This window comes from Chaetodon auriga, chromosome 19, assembly GCF_051107435.1.
Source record: "Chaetodon auriga isolate fChaAug3 chromosome 19, fChaAug3.hap1, whole genome shotgun sequence".
In the NCBI taxonomy this organism is placed as follows: domain Eukaryota; kingdom Metazoa; phylum Chordata; class Actinopteri; order Chaetodontiformes; family Chaetodontidae; genus Chaetodon; species Chaetodon auriga.
Window position 1 is genome coordinate 14,122,996 of NC_135092.1, and position 9,808 is coordinate 14,132,803.

Sequence of the window (9,808 nt, forward strand, 5' to 3'; positions counted from 1 at the left end):
GATAATCAGAAGCAACATTTTATTTTTCCCCAAAGAGAAAAACAGTACATAACATTTTAGACAAGAAAATCCTTCATTTGGAAAAAAAAAAATGTAACGGTGACACAAACTTCATGAATACTCACAGAAAACAAATCAACGGTTTACACACAATGTTAAAAACAATAAAAGTGCAATTAAAATTCTTCAAAAAATAAGTTTTAAAGTACCTGAAGGCCACCCTGTCCCCCTCCAGTCACTCTGAGATGTGCTGTGCTGCAGCACCCTCTAGTGGTTGACAGTTTAAAGGCACATTTCTGCCCAAAGTGAAATACATGACAGCATCGTTTCACTGACTTTGTGCTTCTTTTGGTACTATTACAGACCAAAGTTAACACTCAAAACTAAATAAATTAGGTCCAGACATTTTGAGTCACTCAACAAATGATTCAGGCGCCCCCCCCCCACCCCACCCTCTGAGGGTTAGGGAGTCCCTGAGGTTTACTTTTGTAAAAGTGCAAAAGATAAAACTGCAGAAAAACTGTAAAACAAAACAATAACTTGAGGCTGAGGCAGATTCCAGATATGTGCTTCCACAAACTAAAAGACTGAAGGTCCGTCACAAATGTATAATTTTAAAAGGGCGTTAACTGGTCGTATTATCTCTGTCAGGCCTCTTTATTCCATCGCGGAATGATGGTCTTGCGATAAGTCCGCCTCTCTGAGATGTTGCGTTTGACTTTGATCACCGTCGGAGGAGGCATCTCCAGCTCCAGAGAGGGGCTGGAGTGGGACTTTTTCAGCCCGTCTTCCTCCTCCTCCCCCCCACCAGCAGAGTCTGCACACATGCCTTTATCAAACAGGTTCAGGTTTGCGACGCTGAACTCGCCGTCGCCCGTCTTCTTCACCTTCTTCCAGGCCTCCAGCACCTGGATGTAGATCTCATATCGGTTCATCTGTGGTATTGGAATAAGAGACACAGATCACTTATGGCTCTTTTTACAATCGTGTACACACACATTCACTCACAACACTCTGGTCACCTCGTACTGCAGGTACTCTGCTCTGACGCGGTGCTCCTCCAGCTCTTTGGCTTTGGCTTTCTTGCCCTCTGGTAGGTTTTGCTGCAGGTACGACAGGTCCGCCTTGAAGGACTCCAGCATTCCTGAATGAGACTGCAGCTGACGCTCCTGCACAGGGAGCCAGACAGAGGAACAGATTTCATGCAAACATAAAGAAATACTGAAAAAGGCATTCATACATAAAAATGACTTGTGCTAATGAGGAAATGAATGTCAATAAGAAAGAGGCGTGGGAGTGTGTACCAGAGTGTGAGCAGACTGCGAGGCGGGGAGGATCGGCCTGAAGAACCTCCTCTGGGAGCCGACGGCGGCGGGGAACGGAGGCGAGGAGTGAAGGGCCGAAACCAGGTTGATGCGGCTGATCCATGAATTCATCTCCACTTTGGATCTGAGAGGAAAACAAAGCTCTGACACTGACTGCTGGACACGCACACACATAAACACACATAAACACACCGGCTGTGCTGTGACTCACGAGGCCTGAAAAAGGAAAACCCTCCAGTCGGCCGTCTGCAGACGGAAGACGTGTGGCTTCTTGGTGTAGTCGGCTGCCTGCTCGGCCAGAGAGTGATGCACACTCACCACCTCCTCGTTCGTCGGCTGATCCCTCCTGTAATCATCCTGACACACACACACACACACAGAGGGGAAATTACAGAAACATATCTATAATATTGTAATAAAAGACACTACATGTTGTTACACACTGCAGGCAAACACAGTTAATAATGACATTGAGTGCTCGTACCTTCTGTAAGTAAAGGACCATTCCCCTCAGCACTCCATTAAACGTCTTCCAGCTTCTCTTCCCCCAAGGAGCTGCAACCGAAACATTCAGCAGGTACAAGATTAGAGAGAGAGAGACATCTCAAAGGCCTTCATCATACAAACGAGAACGTAACAGCCATTAAATGATCAAAACGCAGAGTTCAATGCAGGCATTAATTAAATAAAACAAATATAAAAATCCAGCAATAATTATACAAAACATATCAAATATCAGTGTAAAACTATGTTCAAACAAAATGAAAAACATTTAGATGAGACATTAAATCTCACTTCATCACTGCCAAGAGGTCAGAGCTTTGTGATAAAAGGCCAAAAGCCGATGAAATATCTTTAAAACCCCAATATAATCTTACTTAGAAAAACAAAGTGTTTGCCTTTATAATGAAAACTCATGAGTGTTTCAGAATGACACATCCTTGATATTTTCTGTTGCCAGCTGCCCTTATTTTCACAGCTCTGTTGTGACACAAATCTTACTTTTCAGACAGCAAAGCAAAGCCAAACATCAGAAATCCTCACTTCACAGTCACGTTATGTTGCCCCTGACACAGGAGCTGACGTGGGTGTTGTTTTTTTAATGTCAAATTAACTAAATCACAGACTGAGCCTTTAAGTCCAGGCTCACCTCAAAAGCAAAATAAACCAGGCAATAAGTCGGTGTCTCACTCACTGCGTTTGCCGTCAATGTCGGCGAGGAGCTTCCTCTGGAGGAACCCCTCTTTGACCACGGAGGCCTTTTTGTCGTGAGGAACGTCCTGGAAGGGGTTGGCCTTGGAACGCAGCGGCGCGTCATCGGCGGCGTCTTCGTCCACCAACACGGAGCTCTTCAGTTCCTCCTCATCGCTGTAACATGCAAAGACTGTCAGATTACGTGTGTGAAGAACGTGCTCATGTTTTCTGAGTGTTTTTATCCATCCACTTACACGGCCCACTCCAGAGGCTCATTCTTTATGGAGTTGTAAAGACTCTGAAATGAAGATGGAGAGGAAAAGGTTGAAACGTTTTCAGAAACAAGGATTTGACTTTGCTCTCTCTCAAAAAAAAAAAAGTAGTATTACTTTTAAGAGATCCTTGCTGAAGTTTTCTTCTTCATTCATCCCATCCAGGTTGGACACAAACTTAGAAGAGGACATGGATTTCCCCACATTCTGTTAACACACACAAAACATACCACCGTGTCTGAAATGCCTCAGAGATGGTGTGGTTGCACGGTGTCGCATCATGTCAAAACAAAACTTTCACAGTCGTGAATGTTTCCCACCTGTCCGTGCAAGTCGGTGTTGAGAAGCATCAAAGCACATGTGAGAGCCAACACGGGCCCTGAGGGTATGAAAAAAGACGGAGAATGACACATGTCTTGTCACACGTGAGAAGAGAAGCGGAAAAGATGGAGTGAAGCGTGACGGAGGCTCACCTGAAGAGGAGAAGGCGTTGGGGTTGCACTCGTGGAAGCGGCAGGCGAAATGCTGCAGCACGCGCTCTCTCTCCTGGGTCTCTCCTATCAGCAGCACCACTTTCAAGAAAGACCTGAGCGAGAGCAGCCGAAAGGAAAATAAAAAAAGATTACGAGGCGTTTTACGAGCGCTGAGTGAAAGATGATGTCGGTGCGTGCGAGATCCAAGCTCCGCCTCGGGAAGGCTCACCTCAGGGAATGATCCAGAGTTTGCCCGGTGAAGTCAAAGAATTTCAGGTATTCCTCCCCGACAGCACGACTGAAGTCATGACTAAACAGAAACACAACACATAGATGAAGTCAGCATTTTGATTTGAATAATGGGACAATATTTGGGGGTCTGATTACTGGTGCTTTAATTTGGCATTTAATCTAAACTGGAGGCAAAGAAGGATAACATGGTCTGGATTTAAAAAAACAAGCATGTAGATGAGCTCAGGGTTCACGTCACTCAACTCAAACTGTCAAAAGAGTCGAGAAAATTGTATTGATTGAAATTAATGTGACCAGGAAATGACTTTATCTCAGCATTATGAAATCAATAACCACATGATACGACACTTCCCATAACACAACTTAACAGCATCTTTCATTACACTCTCCACATCTGCTAAATGTCCTTTAAGCTCTCCGCCCCCAGTTTGTAACACAGACTTTCTGTTATTAACTGGTTGCCAAGATACCCCTGATGACATCACCAGGGTTATTTTCCAAGACTTCTGAAAGCTCCTCTGAAGCCACAGAAGACGTTTACACAACTGTTTTCGCCAGCTGAGCAGCCCTAACTGTGACAAGTAATCTGATGTTAATCTGTCGAGTGCCCCTTTAATGTTACGAGGCAGAGGACAGAATAAATGCGAAGGAGTTTATGTGGAATGCATGACACGGTCGTCTGTGGGCTTCACTCGGTCTTTGAGGGGGTGGATGGGCTGTTGATTTACAGGAATGACTTGTGGTCTGATGTGATTCTATTAAAAGGCAAAATGTTTTGTCAAAGCGTTGATTAAAGACATACAGCTCATCAAACAAGAGTGTGGCACTCAATCACACGCCACATCTCTTTCATTCCCACGCCCAAGATCCTCAGTTGAGAACTGGTTCTTCCTCTGATTACTGAGGTTCACACTCAGGAGGAAAACAGATTGTGTGAGCGGTGACATTTGTGGACAGGCTGTTTCATTTTGATGTGTTTAAGTTTGCAAAATTTGCTTCAAAAGCCTGGAGAAGAAGTCATGGTGTGCTATCTCCACCTTAAGTACAAAATAGTAAATGTTTCCATCAAATATTCGTTGTAGACAATGAAGGTCTGAAGTTTGAATGTATGGTATCTTGTAAGTTGTATGAATGACGCACTAATAAAAATGCCATTCATCCATTGATGCTATAGAAATGCACAGTATCCATAACCACCTCTATGACTGCATCTTTTCCAGTGATGCCATGCTGATAAACCTTGTGCTGCTGCAGCTCCACTGACCGGCTGTGGGTTAAGCTGCAGTGCTAGAAACACCATCACTCTTCAGTGATAAAGAAAGGAGGATAAAAATCATAATAATATATAATACGTTCTTACTCTTTGTCTAAGTGCTTCACCACGTCCACACGCTGGATCTCATCCAACTTATACAGCCGCTCAGCGAGGCGGCGGGCCAGCTCTCTGTCCACCTCGCCTCCGTTCATAAGAGGCACTGCCGTCTCGGGGGGTTTGGGTTGTTCTCCGTTGGCTACGACAGTCTGCACAGATCCATCCTCACCGCCTCCGACTTCTTCAGCCTGGTGTGACGTCTCGGTCTGTTCGTCCACCTGACTGAACTCGGCCTCTGCTGTCTGCTGCTTGACCTCAGTCTCAGCAGACACCTGCTCTGTTATTTCCGACTCATTTGTCTCCTCTAGTCCTGCGAGCTGCTCAGAGAGCGCGGGCAGCGACGAGTCGGCCGTTTGCTCATTCTGCTCTGATGGCTCCGTCTGTTCTTGCTGCTCAGTCGCTCCGGGGTCTTCAGCTTCGACACAAACTGTCTGCTCTGACGGAGTAGATCCCTCTTGCAGGTCGGCTTTTTCAGGATGGGTTGACTCTTCTGTCAATTCCATCTGCGGTGAGGGCTCCAGATGTTGTGGCTGCTCTAACTGGTCTTCAGAGTGTCGTTCCTCTGCTTGATGCAACACCTCTGCTTGGATCTGCTCTGGCTCTTCGATCATCTCAAGCTGCTCAGACTCAGCGTGTTCGGGCTGCGGTGACAGCTCCTGCGAAGTTGTTTGGTCACAATCTTGATCCTGTAAAGAACTCGTCTCCTCCTGTGTATCAGTCAGCTCCAGTACCTCTTGTGAGTCCTCTATCCTCTCTGCATTATCTGCCTCCTGTATCAATGGTTCTTCATCATTGTGTGCAGCCTCTGACTGTTCAGGGTCCACGCTCTGATCGACATCTTTGCACATTTCTGGCTCTTCAGTTTGTCCTGTGGGATCTTCATGTAGCCGTTCTAGTATTTCTGAGTCCTCTTGGCTCGCTAAGTCTCGGCTTTCCTCCAAAAGCTCTGACTGTTGCAGATCAATTAGCTTATCTGGGTTTTCGGCTGTTCCAGTATCGTCACTTTGTAGTGGCTCTGCTGGAGCCTCACTGCAAAGTGTGAACAAAATACACAATGTAGTCAGTGTTAAAGTAGCACATAATACTGGGACATGATTCAAATAATGAATCCACTGTTAATACACACTTCCTGTTCCCCTTTCTTAAGTTAAGTCCATGATACTCACACATCAGCCAGACAACTGAGAGTTTTATCCTCTTCACTTTCTTCAGCAGGACAGGACACATCTGTCACACTCTGCTCCTCTTCTACCTCGCCTCCCTCCTCGGTCTCTTCCTCAGTCTGAACACCATTTGTCGAAGTGTGCTCTTCCTCTGACTCGCCCTGTCCAGTCAGCAGAACACTGGGCTCCTCCTGTTCCTCTTCTAGTTTTAAATCAACAAAACTGTCCGCCCCATCCTCTGAGCCATCAATCTCGTCAAGAATATCGATTATGTCCACAGTTTCAACAGGATCTGAGGTTGCTGAGTGTGTCTCCTCTTCTTCTGAGTCTGTCCTTAGCGGGATGTCTGGAAGATTTTTTAGAAGACAGTGAACACCAGTTTTTGTTAAACCAGAGTGCATTTCTAATAAAAAATGAGCGAGCCACAAGCATTACAGAAACTAAGAATCATTCATTTGTGTTCTCAAACTGAGTAATAAATAGGGAAAAAAATCATCATTTCACACCTAATTAAAAGTGTTTCTCAGAGTAACACGTACCGTTATTACTGTCTAACAGCTCATGAGTTGAATCTTCCTTTTCCTGTGCTGTTGGCTCTTGCACATCTGCATCATCACATGGCTGGAAATTGCAACACAGGCCATCATGAATGTGAGTTGTGCGAGAGAGATTGTGATTGACGGTGGGTTTGTGTCGAGGCACTCTGAGCCTCAGTGAACCAACATCATGTCCACGCCATTCCTCCCACCTCTGCTCAGCCTACTACAATAACCCACACATGTCTCTGAAGAGATAAGGACTGAGGTAGTGAGGAAAGTCAAGCCAACGCTCAGTGAAGGAAGGGTTAAGGACACAGGAAACTGTATCTACGCACAGAAGACGCACAGAAAAACTCAAAACTCAAAATAACAGCAGCCTGACATCACATCTCACATACAGTACGTACCTCAGAGTCGCTTCCTGTCCTCTCTAGATTTGAGTTCAGAAGTCCAGACTCAAACCCAGCATCTTCCTCTCTGACCTCCTCTTTGAAAAGCTCTGCATTAACATCTTGAGATTGGTGACGGGGAGTGGTGTCGAGGCTCATGACGCCACCCGAGTCCAGCTCATTGGCCACGCTGCTGTCAATCATGAGTGAAGACGTCTCTGGGGTGGGATCAGGCATGTCCCACTGCACTGTGGCAAAGGAAATCGGGGGACTGATACAGGTCATGGGGCGCAACGGCCATATTATTTGCTCCCACTGCTCTGCCTCCTCTGGAGTTTCTTGTCCTGTCTTTGAGAGACTCAGCTGATCTGTCCCATGTGTCTCATTTATTTGTACCTCTGTCTCGCCCCACACAATGGCCTGCTGCTCTCCGTCGATGTGCTGGTGGTCTATAGAGGTCCACGAGTCCTGCTGAGGCACCTGAAGGACTGAGTCTGCGATGTCTGGGACAGAGGAGCACACGTTTTCCTCCTCCATTAGCATGTATCTCAGTGAACGATGAGGTTTCTGTAAATGATGCCTTGCTACAAAATGTCCTCCACTGCAGCATGAATGATGATCATTTTGTGAGATCCCATAAATGTCACATCCTGAAGCATGTTACAACCTCCAGTGGTGCCATTCAAGATCTGTGACGAGAGAAGGAAAGAAAAAAAATCCATTAATGCTCAAAAATTGTTTGCCACTCGCCTATCTGTGCCTGACATCGTGTAACAACAAACGCAAAATTGTTCTGTTAAACTGACTCTTCATGCACTATTTGAATACAAACTTCATAAATACATTTTGAGGAACCTCCAGGAGGAGCATCTGATTAGCTGATAGACAAAAAATGTATTCATGAGACTCGTCTATCTTTGGCTGTAGTGTGATGATGATGTCTTCACAGTGGCTCTAGATTTTTTTCTATTCATCTGAGAAACAGCCCTTTTGTAACTGCTGAGGAAAGCATTATAAATTACACACAACACTGCAAGCAAAAACAAAACTGACTAACTGACATAAAGTCACTAACAGCCCACAAAAATACTCCACACTCACCACTTGTGAGTAAACATAATCCATCTTGAAGATCTTTGTCTGCTTTTTTAAGTCGTGCTGCTCCTTTGCCAATTATTTTTTTACTGCTTGGCGTGGCACTGCAGATGTGCAGTGCAATAGACTTTTTGTGAAATGTCACAAAAGCATGTTTCTACTTCCTGACCACAGACAGAGAAAGTCAGCCTAGCAAGTGAGCGAGGGAGAAAGAGAGACAGAGGTGTACGGTGCGGATTAAGAGAGAGGCAGAGGGTGGGGTTAACTCTGTTGAGCAGTCTGCGTCCTGTGCTTATCATTTTATCACCACGCTGCACTGTGACTCTGGGTGAAGGATAAAACCATGAAAGAGTCAAAACTCAAACTGTTCTCAACACAAACCAAGGGCATTTCTCAGCAACACCGAGGCCAGCGACAAAACATCTATATTAGGACAAGCAGTCATATCACGCCTCATATCTTATTTTTTTCGGCCAACTTTTTCCTCACCTTCATTTATTTCTTCCTCTCTGTACTTTTTCTGTCTATACTTCTCTGTCTATCTTCATATTCTATTCACATCATGCAACCAACATCCGGGACAGACCTTGACCACACTTCCTGTGTGGGTGCTCACTTCTCAGTTCCTGTCAGGGTGCAACAAGTGCTACAGTACATGTATGAATGCTGACAAAGATTGACAAAGAGATTCATCTGAATCATACTGTTTGAATGGAAAAATACGGAGCTACTAAATCCTTTTTCAATAAAAAAAAGCAGCATTGTCTCTTTATGTTCATAAGTGAGAATCTTATTTGAACCCTTCTAATATTACACAGTACTGATCAAAATCTCTGGCTGCTGTTTGATAAGATACTGAGTGTTCCACATGATAACACAGTTAATCCTCTGTGTGTGTTATCTTTGGCAGCACTGTTGATGATAAAGAAGGTAGAAGCAATGCTCAGTTGACAGAGAGAGACACACTCTCGTCCTCATCAAAGAAAAAACAAAAGTGTATCAGGATACTGTCTGTCAAATGTAGTATTACTCAAAGAAACAGCAGTCTGCCCTGAGTGGAGAGGATACCAGGAGGAGTTGCTTACAGTGCAGGGAAAGTATATACAGCACATCACAGCCTTGACAGAACGCTAAAGGAGAAGTACAAATATAAAACAAAAACCTACCAGAGAGGATAAAATAAAAACAGGAACACAGCCACACTGGGACTGGGTACAATGAAAGTTGTGAAACTATTTATAGATGTGGGCAATAATAGGATTTATGTAAAAAGGATAACCAATGCCTAGTCATTCATTACCACCAGTGAACATGGCTCAGACACAAATTTGAACATTTTGAAACATCAAAGAATCCAAAAAAATCCTACTGGGAGGAATCATTTCAACTGTGCAGCATGACTTACCCCCTCCAGGCTCGTGAAAGCAGCATCATATGATCAGCCGGCTTGTGAGGTTTTAAGTCAAGTCTTGTGGGAGGGAAAGACACGCCACTGTGTTGCACTGGGTTTTTAGCGCCGTGCCTTCGCAGACATATTCACTCGCACACACATGCACACAAGCATACAAATTACCCTCTGTTGATTAGGTCTGAACCTGCTGCACACAACAAATAAGCCTCACACTCGCTCTCTTTAAGTCGAGCAGGGTTTTAGTCTGTGGCGTCGCATAAAGATGCACGCAAGTCACAAGTCCTAGTCCGGACCAGGTCCTCCTCCTTCTTCTCCTTGCTTCC

At 44.9% G+C, this 9,808-nt stretch overlaps 1 protein-coding gene across 2 annotated transcripts; it reads right to left on the bottom strand.

The window, feature by feature from the left end:
- Positions 1 to 9,808, bottom strand: LOC143337983 (uncharacterized). Of its 2 annotated transcripts, none has more exons than XM_076758045.1 (16): positions 9,480 to 9,808; positions 6,998 to 7,668; positions 6,591 to 6,672; positions 6,055 to 6,397; positions 4,877 to 5,917; positions 3,494 to 3,574; positions 3,265 to 3,377; positions 3,112 to 3,170; positions 2,909 to 2,998; positions 2,774 to 2,817; positions 2,521 to 2,693; positions 1,810 to 1,880; positions 1,537 to 1,682; positions 1,305 to 1,449; positions 1,023 to 1,169; positions 1 to 935 (listed from the first exon to the last, which is right to left on the bottom strand). In XM_076758045.1, the coding sequence occupies exons 2-16, from the start codon at positions 7,520 to 7,522 to the stop codon at positions 648 to 650; spliced, it is 3,348 nt and encodes a 1,115-aa protein (XP_076614160.1). In that variant the 5' UTR covers positions 7,523 to 7,668; positions 9,480 to 9,808; the 3' UTR covers positions 1 to 647. The 2 variants fall into 2 exon arrangements, with proteins under 2 accessions (XP_076614160.1, XP_076614159.1); XM_076758044.1 differs by lacking the exon at positions 9,480 to 9,808 and adding an exon at positions 8,081 to 8,215.

Coding starts and splice junctions, on each gene's coding strand:
- LOC143337983 (XM_076758045.1), bottom strand. CDS start 7,522: ATGCTAATGGAGGAGGAAAACGTGTGCTCCTCTGTCCCAGACATCGCA. Junction 6,673..6,997: donor GGACAGGAAGCGACTCTGAG/GTACGTACTGTA, acceptor TGCAATTTCCAG/CCATGTGATGATGCAGATGT. Junction 1,881..2,520: donor CGACATTGACGGCAAACGCA/GTGAGTGAGACA, acceptor TTTCGGTTGCAG/CTCCTTGGGGGAAGAGAAGC.